At 41.8% G+C, this 16134-nt stretch overlaps 1 protein-coding gene across 1 annotated transcript in view; it reads right to left on the bottom strand.

The window, feature by feature from the left end:
- LOC121318558 (receptor-type tyrosine-protein phosphatase O-like) overlaps window positions 1-16134 on the bottom strand; it is a 52674-nt gene that overhangs the window by 18776 nt on the left and 17764 nt on the right. The window contains exons 2-13 of the mRNA XM_041255353.1: window positions 15574-15841; window positions 13662-13820; window positions 12899-13051; window positions 12197-12631; window positions 11877-12038; window positions 10404-10600; window positions 9347-9470; window positions 6563-6756; window positions 5246-5357; window positions 3240-3403; window positions 2503-2623; window positions 1698-1831 (exon numbers count right to left, since the gene is read on the bottom strand). Of these exons, the coding sequence (XP_041111287.1) occupies window positions 1698-1831; window positions 2503-2623; window positions 3240-3403; window positions 5246-5357; window positions 6563-6756; window positions 9347-9470; window positions 10404-10600; window positions 11877-12038; window positions 12197-12631; window positions 12899-13051; window positions 13662-13820; window positions 15574-15841 (2223 nt within the window). The remainder of the gene's footprint in view (window positions 1-1697; window positions 1832-2502; window positions 2624-3239; window positions 3404-5245; window positions 5358-6562; window positions 6757-9346; window positions 9471-10403; window positions 10601-11876; window positions 12039-12196; window positions 12632-12898; window positions 13052-13661; window positions 13821-15573; window positions 15842-16134) is intronic.

The raw sequence follows: 16134 nt of genomic DNA, 5'->3' as shown, positions 1-16134 counted from the left end.
TTTTGCCAGGGTATTGGTGAACTCCTGTAAAGCCAATTCTGTCCTTTTGACGAAATACACATACACGCACACTGCAGTCACATTCTCGTCATTCATTTTCACAAGACGATCATGCAATACAAGGAGGTAGTGTGAACAAGGTAGCATCATGCAATACAAGGAGTTAGTGTGAACAGGGTAGCATCATGCAATACAAGGAGTTAGTGTGAACAGGGTAGCATCATGCAATACAAGGAGTTAGTGTGAACAGGGTAGCATCATGCAATACAAGGAGTTAGTGTGAACAGGGTAGCATGTCTTTCAAGTTTTTCTTCCTCCTACTGCAAAAAAAATCCTCACTACTCGGCAGTAATTTTGTCGTATTTTGATCTGTTAGATATAGATTTGTTGCATTTATCAAGTACAATTTTTTGGTGGTGTCAGTAACCAATTAAAGGTTAAAGTTAACTGATGAGAAAGAAACTGGCAGATGAAGGAAAATAAAATGTGTGTAGTAAAATACATTTCCTGTAAGTTACTAACATTATCCCATAGTTTATCTTTCTGTTCATTAAACTGCATCAAGACACATGTAGTTTCAGCTGATACCTCTCTCAAAGGGCAACAAGCAGTGCCTGGATAAAATTCTAGTCAGTAAGCCCCGCACTGCGAACAGCCAGATGCTTTTAATTGTTCTATTTTTACACTGGCTTTTTATCTTCATTTTTGCTTTGAGTTTGTTTTTGTTACAATTAGAACCACATTTTTGTGTGTCTTTTTTTAAATTTCTCTTTTAATACATTTTGTATTAGACTGCTTTTAATGGTTTAATTGTTATTTGTGTGTGTGTGTGTGTGTGTGTGTGTGTGTGTGTGTGTGTGTGTGTGTGTGTGTGTGTGTGTGTGTGTGTGTGTGTGTGTGTGTGTGTGTGTGTGTGTGAAGGGCTTGGGATCCTTGTGATGAAAGTCGCTATAGAAACATGAACTCTATATAAATTTGATTGAGAAATGAGTCAGAGTGAAGAAACTCCTACAGAAGAGGAAACAGGAAGTCTATTTCTGCGAGTGTAGATTTTTTAACATGATTACTAACGACACAGCGATGCCAGCTTTCTGAGACAGGGAGGAAGTGAGCAGACCAGACTGGGCACCTATACTATACATCTGGAACTGTGCCAACTCCTCCCTGTCACTCTTGGATTTGAAAGGTTACAAAAAGGGAAATCCCATTCACTCTGTAGCACTGAACACTCTTAACACTTGCTACACTGTTACTAACTAGTAAGCTACTGTACATGTGTAAAAATATATTGCATTAGCTCCTGCCTGAACGCCAAAACTTGGGCACTGGGGAGATCTTTTGCAAGTGGGCTTATATGTGGCTATATAGTTAACAGTACAGTTTAGAAACAGCTTAACATAGTCATTACCAAAAAAAAAAAAAAAAAAAAAAATTAACATGTAAATAAGATTGTTGTTAACAGGGATGGCAATAGATTCTTACTGCATAGCAGTTTCACCCATTCCATTACTATGAGCTTGATTAGACACAGTGTACTGGTAACAAGCTCAGGTGTGTCTTATTAAACTTCGAGTGAAACCAGGAATGGATCAAACGACTATGCATCAGGAGTCTCATTTTCATCCTTGAGTTAATAACCTTCAACATGACAGATTTGTTTTAATGAAGAGTCTGTGCTGCCGTCTCTTGTCTCTTACCTTCAGCTCTCCGTCTGACTCCACTTGCTTGCAGAAGACCCTGTAGAAGTCGACCACCCCCTCCTCCACCCACAGCAATGTCACAGAGGTCTGGCTCTTGTTAACAGCAAACAAAGACTTCGGAGGGGCTGGTTCTGCAACAACACAGCTCTTCAGAGACTCCCTACATATTACCCCTGCCTCAGATCTCACCCAACACAACCCACAGGCTCCAGCTCTGACACTGAGCTCAAACTTCCTGTTGGTGCTACATTAATTCTTTGATGTAGCTATTTTCTGCAGAGAAAAGCGGCCTCAATGATGATCAATTACCCTGCCGATTACATGTCCAGTATATAGCATCAAGCATCCCAGGACACTTTGCAAAAGCAGATTTAGATTTAATCAAATGGCTGATCAAAAAGAAAAGCCTTTGGCCTAAAATTAAAGTGACATGCGGTTATCGTTGATCAATCTCCACACTGTCTGACTTTGATGGTGATGAGACAGAACGTAATTGTCACATACTTTGACTGAAGGCTTGTTTTAACTAGCCATCACTTTGCCATGCTTTCACGGTGCTTTACTACTAAGGCTTTACTATGGGGAAACTTTTAAAAAGGTTAGTCTACCATGATTTGTTTTTTAATATGTTTTACCATACCTTCCTGTTCTTTACAGTGCTTACCTATTTTTTACCATGCTTTACTACAAAGTTTTTACTATGGGGAAATGTTTCGAAAGGTCTGCCCAATGGAATGAGATTAAGCCAGCAATGACGGAGCCTGGAGGGCCCGGACAGCTTCCTTCTCGGGTTGGTACTGACCCAGTTTGATGATTCTCGGCTGGGACGTGTTCTTGCTGCGCTCGGTGCAGGCCGTGACTGTGAGGTTGTAGATGTCTCCAGGAGGCAAGCTCAGCACTGCTCTCATGACACTCCGAGACACCTGGGAATGCAAGGAGGAGGCTACCTGTCACTATCAGAGGACTTTATTTACTGGATTCATTATCCTGCGTTTTATCACAGAACAGACAGCACTGCCATTCTAGGAACAGGAGAGAGACTGTCTAGATTAGTGGCACACAACTGTGGCTCTTTCAGACCACTCCAAACCTTCAGTTATTGGTTCTTTCACCCACAAACTGGATGAGATGACATTTGAATACTTCTTAAAAATCAGCTTTAAAAGTAGCGTCAAATCTCATAGTAATTATCTGTTTACCTGCCCCTTGCTTTCTTAGGATGTTTGCAATTATGTCAAACTTGCTTTGAGTTTGTCTGAAGTTTTTACCTGTCTGGGACTGAAGATAGTTCCTCATTCAATCCCAATCATGTGACAAAATGACCTTTGAACTTGCTGACCCCACTTACTTCCCCTCTGCAGAGTCTAAGCCAGCAGAGTTGAAAGGCCGAACACCAGGCAGTTAGGATTATCCAGAAATGCTCAAAGGCAGATAAAGCCACAGAAAAATGATAATAACTAAAAATACTGGTGCATCAGAAGCCATAATTGCAAACCTAATATAAAAACAGAATGATACCAGGAGTGCAAAGCGACTCACATCAGAAGAGATGCTCTTCTTCACCCTCTTCCTCCCCTCCGCCACCACCAGCCAGTGCAGCATCCTGGAGTGGGCCAGATCCGTGTAGCCTTCGCCGTATTTCCAGCCGATATTCAGCAGCCTGTCGGAGTATTCGACCGAGGAAATCTCTGGGGCTTCAGGGGCTGAGGAACAGACAAGGCCCCAATAAACAAACAAACATTTAAACAAGAGTAATATACTGACTGTCATTACGTGTCACAGCCCCACTGAAACCTATTAGAATTTTAGGATTGAGACATAATAAAAATATACACATACACACAGTTATAATCAAAAGTTTACATACCCCAATGGAAATTTATTATTTCTAGAAATTTCTCAAAAACAAAGAATTTTAGGAAAAATCTTTTGTGGCAAAAAAAAGTTACGAGAAATAGATGTCTACAATTATTTATTTCAGCAATTTTTTGCAAAACTCCAAAAATGCTAATTCAAAAGTATTCATACTTTTGATGCTATGACAGTATTGTCTAAAAGGTGCTAGAAATTTCAATATGATAATGCAGAACCTAATTCTAGAAAAGTCCAGAAAATGCTGGATTGTAGGTGAACATTCTTAGAAAGTATAAAAGGGTTAGGCATAGGATGTTTGCTGTCATTACCAATAAGTCAATATAGGAAAAAGTAAACAGCTATCTGAAGACATTAGGAAAAACATTATTTATCGTCATAAAGATGGAGAAGGACACAAGAAGATTTCTAAGCATTTGAGTATCCCAATTTTAACTAATGTTTCTATTATTAAGAAATACAAGACTAATAGTACTGTCACAGCACTCCCTCGGTCTGGAAGAAAGAAGGTTCTTTCACCAAGAACAGGGAGAAGAATTGTGGGGAAGGTTAATAACAATCCGAGATTGACTGCCAAAGATATTCAAAGTGGCTTGGCTGCAAGTGGGACTGGGGTTTCCATTTCAACCATAGGTCGAGTATTGCATGGTGAAGGCCTCAATGGTCGCAGGCCAAAGAAAAAGCCACTCTTAGGAAAACGTCACAAGGACAATCAACTAAAGTTTTCAAAACTGTATCTGAATGATGGATATGAGTTCTGGTCAAAGTTTTTGTGGAGTGATGAAACAGAAATCTATTTGGTCACGCTGACAGTCATTACGTTTGAAGAAAGTCTGGTGAGGCATACAAAGAAAAGAACACCATACCTACTGTCAAGCATGGAGGTGGTAATATCCTTCTATCGGGCTGTTTTTCCTCTAACGACACAGGAAATTTTGTTCTAATATATGGTAAAATGGATTCCATAGCATACCAAAAGAAACCCTCCGCTACAAAACACGGTTTAAAGTGCAACTGAACGTTTCCACACAACAATGATCCAAAGCACTCGTCAAAATCTACTTCAGAATGGTTAAAGAAGAATAAAATCAAGGTTCTGGAATAGCCTAGTTACAGTCCCAATCTAAATCCGATTGAGAATCTTTGGTATTTAAAGGCGGCTGTGTACTAGTCCTCGGAATTTGAATGAAGTGGAGCTATCCCAAGTGGAGATATCCCAGCTCTGCCACTGACTATGAATATAATGTAGATATTTTATTTAACATCATGTAATCAAAGAAACTACAAAATTATACTGCAAAAGTCTAATGGAAGCCCTAATAGTACAGTATCATGTAAATTTCAAAACAGGGAGCCACCGAACACCGAATCACATAATGCATGGTGTAGAGACAGCTGTTTCTATTTATTTGTCCAGTCTCAATTAAAAAGTGTGTGCTGTAATCTCTGGTATTTTAAAGACACTTCTACCGAAAGGGATCATTTGTTGTTTAGTAAATAAATGAATAGTAAAATAAGAAATCAATATTAAGTGTCCTGTAGTATTTCTTAATTTAGCACTATTGTGGGTTTTATAATTTTGTATGTTTTGTAAATAACCTCTGTTCTCTCGCACTGGAAACGCAGCGCTCTGATTGGCTGGTGCTGCTCACGTGATTTCTGAAAGTCTCTACCTGTGATGAAGCTCACGGTGGAACTGTCACAGCAGCTGAGTTCCGGCTCTCCCCAGGTCTCCATGGTAACACGGAAGTTATAGTACCAGGCAGGCAGTAGATTGGTCACTTTCTGAAATAACAAAAACAGAAATAAATAAACAATTTTGAGATTTACGATTATATTGTAAATACAGTATAATCGTAAATCTCGAAAAACTACTCACTTCTAAATCTTTTGTAGTCATTTTTGTATTACTTTAGTATAAATACATGTTAATTTGGATTCATATGTTGTTTTTTTCTGACTTTATGTGAACAAAAAGACACACATTTGCCCATTTTCCCATTGGAAATAGTGATATTTTGAAATATCACTGTCCTGGTCACAAAAGCAAAGTTTGTGGGGAATAATAGCCATTTTCTATACTTTTGAGGCATAAGCAATTAGGAAATAACACTTACTACCCAGGAACAAAAATTGTGTTACATAGTGTTATTATTTTTTGGTATTAGTAGACAGCCAACATGTTCCGGAGCTGTTGCCAAGGGCCAGCACTAAACCTGGAACAACACTGGACAACTGTCACGGACAACATTTGTATCAGCCACCACGAGCATTACTGCACGCACCCAGGACTGGTGACCGTGTTAGTATATTGTGGGAAGGATATGCATTATTATTGTTTGGGACTGCAACCCCGCTGTTATTTACATTGTACACTACACATTGTTGTGTACTGCCGGGGATTTATTATTTGGTTACCAGAGCTGGAATTCTAAATAAAACAAGCACTTTCCAACTGGATAACAAACCTCTGTCTGTTCATTACGCACCGCTTCACACCTGCACCTGTGCACTGCAAACCACTTTGCCACAATGCCCTGGTAACTATACTCACTTATTGAAATATATTAATGTGTTTGTGATGTAATTTACTACACAGTTAACGATGTAACAATCTACTATTCCTTTCTATTTAAACCTTCTATTTAAAGAGCTAACTTAACACTGCAAATAATTGTTTATCCTACTGACTGTGGCCAACGCTTACTTGTAAGCTGATAAATAATGTGCATCACCAGCAGACTTCGTCATATGATATGCAAGCTTAAATAAAAGAGGCACCAGTGAGATGCTCAGCACTATATATAGGTTAAGAGGTGCGCGGTAATTAAAAAATAAATAAATAAATAAATAAAATAAAAAATCCTGAACCTTCAAGCCCCCCCGCCAGGATACACTGCACTCCCCGGTTTGAGAACCACTGGCCCAGACCAATAACAGCACAGCCAGAGCCATTCCCCAGTACAGCTCTCTCATACAGAATAAATTACCACTGAGGCCGTTAGGGAAACTGTGCCAGCGATCTCGTAGTAGGTGCTCCACTCTGAGGTCAGCGTGGCTGGGTTGAAATAGAACATTTCTACCACATATTTGCGAAAGGTCACGTGGTAGGGTCGGCTCCAGCTCAGAATGAGCGCCGTGGGCTCCAGTGGGTACAGAACCAGGTCCCGGATCCCAGTGGGTTCTGGAAAAAGACAGACGAGCTGTGGGTCAGTGGGAGTCAATAAGCAGACTGCGGTGTGACTTTCCACCTCCAGTACCTTTAGCATTACTGTCCGCTGCAGTGGTTAGTAACTACTAGATAACTGACCGCAGTTAGAATAACACAAGACTAGGTCCGTTATCTGCAGGTACTGAACACAGCAGAGGATACTAATTAGAATCAGTGTACCCAGGTGAATATAACCTACTGCACAATGCTACATAAAGGAAGGCATCTACACCTATCTCTTTCATTTATGTTTTGCTGTTTCTCAGTCGCTGGCAGGCACTCTCATCCTCACGGATGAACTGATTAAGACATTCTGTGAAGAATCGTTTTACCCACGCCGAGGGCCATGTCATGCCCTGTAGTCCCTCATCCTTTAGTCCTTTCAGACTCTCATGAGAACACTGCTGTTTGCTTAAATCAGGGAAAATTGAACTGTAGCAAAAAACCTTATTTTAATCCCAGAAGCGATCATGTTCAAGTTATATTTGGCTGCTTGACTTCTTATTGTGTCGAGTGAGTGTTTGAAACTTTGGAAGCTATATCAAACTGGAATATCAGTGACTGAGCTTCTGCACTGTGTCTTGTGAATCATAGCAGGTATTAACTACCTCTGTTGAACAGTGCCTTTGACGAGAGGCTTTTTCATTTTACTCTCTCTTGTACAGTGTCAAAAATGAGCAGTCTGGCCATACACAACATTGTTAACCGTAAAGGGTGTAACGGTGTGTGACCTCCAATAAAGTAACACCCTGCCTCCATCTGGCCACGTGGGGCCCTGTTTTGACCGTGTTGGGAAGCTGAAATCTTGAGAGATGTCAAGTCCAGTCCAGTCCAGCAGTCCAGTGCAGTCCAGTAACGTAGTTACCCTGGAGCAGAGGTGTTTGCCTGAGCCAGACCAAGCTATTGTCCAGTTCTGAGAGGTGAAATTGGGGAATACATCACAGTAACTTTGAAGCAGAGAGCTGTTTACAATCTCTGTCATTTCTATCTCCAAGCTTATACAGTAACATACACTGAACAAAAATATAAACTCAACATGTTAAGTGTTGGTCCCATGTTTCATGAGCTGAAATAAAAGATCCCAGAAATTTTCCATATGCACAAAAAGCTTATTTCTCTCAAATTTTGTGCATAAATTTGTTTACAACCCTGTTAGTGAGCATTTCTCCTTTGCCAAGATAATCCATCCACCTGACAAGTGTGGCATATCAAGAAGCTGATTAAACAGCATGATCATTACACTGTTGCACCTTGTGCTGGGAACAATAAAAGGCTACTCTAAAATGTGTAGTATTGTCACACAACACAATGCCACAGATGTCTCAAGTTTTGAGGGAGCGTGCATTTGGCAGGCTGACTGCAGGAATGTCCACCAGAGCTGTTGCCAGAGAACTGAATGTTCATTTCTCTATCATAAGCCGCCTCCAACGTCATTTTAGAGAATTTGACAGTACGTCCAACTGGCCTCACAACCGCAGACCACGTGTAACCACGCCAGCCCAGGACCTCCACATCAGGCTTCTTCACCTGCGGGATCGTCTGAAACCAGCCACTCGGACAGCTGATGAAACTGTGGGTTTGCACAACCAAAGAATTTCTGCACAAACTGTCAGAAACCGTCTCAGGGAAGATCATCTGCATACTCGTCGTCCTCACCAGGGTCTTGACCTGACTGCAGTTCACCATCGTAACCGACTTCAGTGGGCAAATGCTCATCTTCGATGGCTGCTGGCACGCTGGAGAAGTGTGCTCTTCACGGATGAATCCCGGTTTCAACTGTACCGGGCAGATGGCAGACAGCGTGTATGGGGGCGAGTGGTTTGCTGATATCAATGTTGTGAACAGAGTGCCCCATGGTGGCGGTGGGGTTATGGTATGGGCAGACAATTGCATTTTATCGATGGCAATTTGAATGCACAGAGATACCGTGACGAGATCCTGAGGCCCAGTGTCGTGCCATTCATCCGCCGCCATCACCTCATGTTTCAGCATGATAATGCACGGCCCCATGTCGCAAGGATCTGTATACAATTCCGGGAAGCTGAAAATATCCCAGTTCTTCCATGGCCTGTATACTCACCAGACATGTCACCCATTGAGCATGTTTGGGATGCTCTGGATTGACGTGTACGACAGTGTGTTCCAGTTCCCGCCAATATCCAGCAACTTCGTACAGCCATTGAAGAGGAGTGGGACAACATTCCACAGGCCACAATCAACATACCGATCAACTCTATGCGAAGGAGATGTGTCGGGCAAATGGTGGTCACACCAGATACTGACTGGTTTTCTGATCCACGCCCCTACTTTTTTTTTTAAGGTATCTGTGATCAACAGATGCATATCTGTATTCCCAGTCATGTGAAATCCACAGATTAGGGCCTAATGAATTTATTTCAATTAACTGATTTCCTTACATGAACTGTAACTCAGCAAAATCTTTGCAATTGTTGCATGTTGCGTTTATATTTTTGTTCAGTGTACTATCCCCACTTTCCCCTAAATAGAAGAAATAAACTAAGCAAACGCATAGTATCACTTGCAAGGTCTCTTAAGAGTTTACCTATTCCAAATATTACTGGTTCTGAAGGCGGTCCAACCAGAGGCCCGTTCTTGTGATAGACCACAACCTGGTACTGTGCTCCTGGAGTCAGGTTCTCAATACTCCTGCTCCTGCTGGAGTTCACCTGTGGGATGGAGGAAGTCAGTTCTCATGTGAATGAGGCTCTCATTGTATCCCGAAGCTTGTAGCGCCAGGAATCTTAGATGCCGTGCACTTCTGATCGCTATGACGTTCTTACATGTGCATGTTAGTCAACAGGGGAAGCAGCCGATTGGTTAATGACAGCAAATAAGGTGCTGAAGGGGAGGGGAAAATGTGCCTTTCTAGTGCAAGAGTACATGAAAGCATGACTTGCTATAACATGTGGGGGGTTTCAAACTGCACATTTGAAACCTTTATATCATATGGAAACGCACAACATGTATGATTTATGGTTTGCTACATTAAACTGGACTTTACATTTCTGCTCTGCACACCAATTACACTTTAACACATATCACCTGCTCTGCACTTCGGTCTCAAACATGCAGCTTTGATAGAAACACCTGGTATAGTAAACATGTATTCTAAACCATGATATCTGTTGCTAAACCAACGGCTGGTTACACTGACCTAGACTAGCAGCAATCTTTAATTACTTTACCTAAAATTAACACAGAATTAACACATTTTGCTTCATAAAGTCATATGACATTAACATTTTGAATTATACCACTTTGCAGTTTTCCATATACCGGTACATATTGAAAAATATGACATTTGAAATACTGTACTACTAATATGGTTTCTGGTAGATTTTTGCAATATCACTTATTGGTTTCTTTGATTACATGAATCCTAAATTCTGAGGTGATGCAAAACTTTTGGCTATAGCTGTAGGTTTGTGAAACCAGCCATAGGTTTAAAATATCCGCTTGTTGCAATGGCTCTGTCTTTTAAAGTTGCACATTTAAGACCTATGCAGGTAATGAAAGTGTAAGAATTATAGCATGTAAAGATTTTGTTTAGTTTAACTGTGAGTTGGCCTCCTTGCTGTGCTGTGCTAAGCGGAGTGTACCTGGGTGCAGTAATGGTTCTCCATCCTCTGGCTCGGTTTGGGTTTGTTGCAGGTGAGGGAGCGCACCGAGACCAGGCTGCCACTGTGTGCCTCCTGGGACGGGCTCCAGGACAGGGAGGCACTGGTGGAGCTCAGCAGCCTCACGCTCACATCCCGGGGCCTCTCTTGTAATGCCTCAAACCACTCTCCTTCAGGGCCTGGAACACAAACACACTGCTGCCAGGCTGGAGAGTGCACAGTCAGGAGAGCTGTGAGACAGCACTGCCCTTGTTCCCATCATGCACTGGGATTGAGTTACTTCACACTAGCTTATTGACTTGACAGTCCATGCCACCTTTTGATTGGGCGAGACTCTTTAGTCTAGAAGCAACAAGAGAAACATCAGAAGCAGTATCCAAGGCACACTGTATAAATGAACATCAGCACAACATATTGTGATCAGAAACGTTTTTGTGATTTTAGTCATTTCAACCTGTAACTAGTGTCATAAGAAAATGATCTACATTGCAGTTAGGGGTGTAATAGTCCTCGAAGGTACAAAGTGGTGTAGTGGAGTCGGAACACTCCGGAACGCCGTTCCAGTAATATTTTCTATAGGCAGCAGTGTAGTCGAGCCAGAACTAATAATAGATAATCACGACTCACATCACCCTCACAAATGTCTGATTCAGTGAGTAGTCCTCTTGATGCGAACGCAGCTCAGACACTGAACCACCTTATGCTCTGTCTTTTGGATGAGATGTAAAACCCATGTCGAAACTGTACAGAAATCGGGTACACCGAAGTGTAACTATTAACCGCCCCCCCCCGCAAGACTCTCTCCCTCGTGGAGCACTACACAGCTAAGGTCAAACTATAAGGAACTACGTTAAGTAGACAAACGTTTCAGCTAGTGCCTTCTTCAGTGTACTACTGGGGAGGAAATAAGACTTTACTGCATAGCAGTTTCACCCATTCCAGGTTTTACTATGAGCTTGATTAGCCACAGCACATAGGTAACAAGCTCAGGTGTTTAAACTCAAAGTAAAACCAGGATTAGATCAAACTGCCATCATATATCCATCCCTGTACTATCCAAAGCGTTTCTTACACAGAAATGTGCCTGGGTATTAGAACATCTTCAAATTTGTTATTGCCTGAAAACCGTGGTGTAAATCAGTAAATCAGTGATGTAGAAACATAGTGTAAAAATGTTAGACCACTTTATGTTTTAATTAAACAACTAAAAAGTCTCATGTATTTTACTATTTGTTGCTATGTGTTCAATTTCTCTTACTAGTTTAAATTAACTGCATGTGCAGCCTATTAAAGTCAATCACTAATTTGCTTATTTTGACAATTTTCCTTGATTTCAAATGCACAACATATCAAAACTACAGAAGCAATGTGGTGCATATGCACACTGCTGTCACTGGAGTCCCTGACCCTTCAGTGTTGAGTGTTTTGCAGTTGTGGGCAAGGCTAGACACTCACTCAGGTAGAAAGTGAAGCTGGTGTCGCTGGTGCTCTCTCGTGCTTCACACACCCCTGACGAGCTGACCGTTGTGATAGATGCAGTGTACGTCCCCGGCTCCTTCAGCTCCACGGAGAAATCACGGGTGTGCTCGTCCACGCCGACCACGTCAGTGGAGTTCCCTACAACAACATGAGTGTGACATATAGTACAATACAGCAAATCTGCTGCGATCCAGCACACATGAACCCCTGTATATATTCACCAAATCACTATCATGCCTCCTCCGCTACAAGCATAATGTAAGAAAAATCATAAAACATGCAAATACACAGCCTACCGTCCCTATAGATGTAGATGTTGAAGCCGTCGTAGGAGGTGGGGGGGAGTGGAGGCAGCCACTGGAGCTGCAGCAACAGAGCGGGGAATGGGGTGGTGGCTGGGGGAGACACGGCAGCCGAGCCCAGCTCGTTTTGATCCTCGTAATCCTCCACTGGCCGGTTCACAAACTCTTCACTCTCACCAGGGCTGGGTGGCCCAAAGGAGGGCCAGGAGGGCTGGGTCGGGGTGGGTGTGGGAGAGGGCTGGGTGTCCGAGCCATTGTAGTTGTAATCTACCCAGCTGTAGGATTCGTTCATGTGCTCCGTCAGGTCGTAAGGCAGCAGAGTGCTGGCCTCCTCTTCCCCCTGGCTGCTCCCAGCCTCGGCCTCACCCGAAAAGGTACCCGCGGTGATGTGGACCATCTGGTGGGAGATGTTGGTGGGAGGGTTGGGAACTGCGGAGGAGAAGGAGGGCGGATTAAGTCTCTGTAATGCTTTGCTGATGCATTTGTGATACTGTCCAGCACACCCATAATAATGCACACTTTTAAAGTTATTTAAATTAAAAGGTATTGCAAAGAATAGCGAGGTATGGTGAGGCATATTAATAAACACGACAAACCAGGGTAAACTATGGTAAATGCATAGGAAATCATGGCAAAACTGCAAAAATACAGTGCTTCTTTTGCATGTAAAAGTCAGTAAGAGGCTGAGGACTGTACCAGTTCTGTGCTGTTTGGGCTCGTGTCCGACCCCACTGTATCTGACCAAGGTGCTCCTATTGACTGTGGCTTCAGACACCAGCTGGAATGTAATGTTGCTGTAGCACATCCCAGGCAACCAGTGCTTGAAAACTGTTTTCCCCCTGAAGAAATCTAAAAAAAACACCATTAATAGTACTTTACTTATTCATCTTTCTCCAGGCTGCACACAAATGATATTGATCTCAGTCTACTGTGAAACTGGGAGAAGCTAGTTGTTGTTTAGCTATCAGCAGGGGTTTGCAAACACATTATTTTCATTTTCCCAGAACTGATTATGGAAACCGAGAGACAAACCTATAAACTGTAAATAAAGTTGACTGTTTCTCAAGACACTCCACTGCAATAGGATTCTTCTGACGGTTTCATACTGAATTTAGCACAGCTCTGAGCCATAGTCATAAAACTTAGTCACGCTGGGCAGAGTGTGCAACACATTATTAAACAACGTGGACGAACAAAGCACTCTGACTGTAAAGAATTTCAACCTGTCGCTTTATCTTTGTACACATTAATAATTGTATGCTCCGGCCTATCAAAACAGTTAGGTTAGAACTCCATTACAATTCAAACTTCTGTAACCATGGTGACACTCAATTTGAATCAGCTGTACAAGGTTTATAGAAAGGTCAAGTTAAGAAACTTTACCCAGAACATTCTAAAAAATGGGTGTCATTTTGGGTCAAACTCATGTTCCCTCAGCTTAAGCGATCCTGCCTCATACCTTTATACAGCATGGAGCGCTGCTCCTTGTCTTCAAGGTAGCTGATGTTTACTCTTGTGAAAACATTGAACTTTTCTGGGTACTTGATCTCAAAGATCACTCCTTTCTCAGGGGATGGCTTATAATCATGTATCAGGACGTTGGTCACTGGAAGAGGTTCTGGGAATAAGAGAGAACAATCATTTGAAAAAATTAGTGCTACCTTCCCTTCACTGGCGCTACAACGGCAATCATCTAATACAATGGGGCAATGATAGCTAACTATACCCTTCCCAAATGGTCTTCAGTGGCAGACTGTGGCACCACAATGATTCTGTACCAATAGGCAATGGTAGCACAAAGGCAGGTTCCGTATAATGGGATACGGCTAACGTTGGTAGATAGGTACTACAGTACGCTAACTATACCCTTCTCAAATGATCAATGGCTCTAAATGGTGCTACAGTGGCACTAAGGGGCAATGGTAGGATAAGGGCAGCTAGAATGGAATGATGCTGCCATTGGTGAATAGTACCATGGTGTGCTAACTATACCCCTTCTAATCTATCTCCACAGCCAATGCAACAGGGAGGAGAAATTGTAACACAAGAGCAGCTACAATAGGTTAAGTTTGTCATTGGTAGAATGGAACCACAGTGGAATATGTTTTATATTTTGACACATGAATTGTATCACATTGATGTGAAGAAGCATCATACATACGGCTTCTGTTTTTCGGGTTTTATTAATTGTATTTTTCGGTGCTTATTTTTAGCTATTTTCGAGTTTTATGAAAATCGTTTTTTTCCGGGGCTTTCATTTTTTATATACTATATGAAATTAGTGTTTTTAGTTACTTTCCAAAATGCTTAAGTGTTTTGTTTTTGTTTGTTTTTTTCTGTCAAAATATGTCTACAGTAGTAGCTCGACAGTACTTGCAAACCTAAATTGTACCTTCCTTCCTTTGCTGTCTTCCACAATGAAATCCCTATGGTCACGGGCACATTCTTCTGGGGTTTTTGTGTGTAGGCATTTTTGTACATTTCGCCACAATTCTGTTTTAAATCCTCCATATTTTAACTGTAATACAGCTTTAAATCCTGCTAAAAAGCCTGATCTGGTTTTAAATCTCGTAAGCTGAGTCACCAATAGAAATGTAGGAATGTGCTGTCACTCAGTAGTTGGGGCGGGTTTAAAGTATTCAGAAAGAAATAATGCTAGATGCAAGTCAGGAAAGCGGGACATTGCATAACAGCACAGGGAAATGTTATTATTTTTGTAGTAGGGCAATACATTCAGAGTGGGATCACAATGGGATTGCTCAAAAGGATGGCCCTCCATTTGTAGCTTAAGGGTTTTATAGATCTGTCTCCAAACTAATGCTTTTGTATCCAGCTTCATAATAGTAGGGGACAAAAAAGGCAAGCCCAGTTACACACAACAAAATATTAAGACGTTTACGAGCATTGTTATTGGACAGAGTACAGTGATGTGACCTCCCCATCCCCCAGTCTTTGGTTAAATATAAATGAAAACCTCAGGGTGTGGGAATTCCTATTTCCGCTCTGTAATCAGTGATATAGAAACAATAAGCACTCATGTGAAAATGTTAGGCTGCTTTGTGTTTTAATTAGGCATCTTAAATTTCTAAAAAGTCTCCTGCATTTTGCCATGTGTGGCCACGTATTCCTTTTCTTTTACTATTTTAAATGCATTGCGTGTGTGGTCTATTAAAGTCTTCAATTAAATTAGACAATCACTAATTTGCCTAGTTTGACAATTTTCCAAGACTTTCATTTACAGTGGTTTGACTTCATATGCAAATCAAAACTACAAGAAGCGCTGTTGTATTTGATATTGTGTTTGTAATATTGGTTAAACTAAGCTTCAGTTCCGCTGTGCTTGTACATGCTGAAGCCTGGTGTTTGCTCACTTGTTAGTACAGTGACGGACTGGGCCTGCTTGGTCATGTTGTCTTTCATCACCATGAGAGTGATGATGTAATAAAGGCCATGGTAGCTGGCGTTGAACACCAGGGGAGGCGGGAGGTCGGTGCTGTTCGCATTGTCGAACTCCAGGAAGTAGTTCTTGGACTCCCCTGTGATCTTCACAATATAAGCTGACCCGCTCAGGTCCGATCGCTCCAGCGCCATGACAAGGCTGGTGTCATCTTCCACTGTGACGAGGAAAGATGTGGCACTCTGTAAAAACAAAGAGGTATTCAGAGGTATGCAATTAAAAAGACAAAGACAATGTTGAGCTATATTGCAAAAAGGTTGGAAAGGTTATGCTAAGATTATACAATGCCCTAGTTAGACCCCATCTAGTATACTGTGTGCAGTTTTGGTCACCTCACTACAAAGACCACACCATTGCACTGGGGAAGATAAAGAGAAGGGCAACTAGGCTGAACCCAGGACTTAATGACATGAGTTATGAGGACAGGTTGAGATAATTACAACTTTTCAGCCTAGAAAAAAAGAAGGGAAAGAAG

The sequence above is a fragment of the Polyodon spathula genome, chromosome 7, assembly GCF_017654505.1.
Source record: "Polyodon spathula isolate WHYD16114869_AA chromosome 7, ASM1765450v1, whole genome shotgun sequence".
NCBI lineage: Eukaryota > Metazoa > Chordata > Actinopteri > Acipenseriformes > Polyodontidae > Polyodon > Polyodon spathula.
The sequence above is the reverse complement of the archived record's forward strand: the minus strand, read 5'-3'. Positions and strand labels throughout refer to the sequence as shown.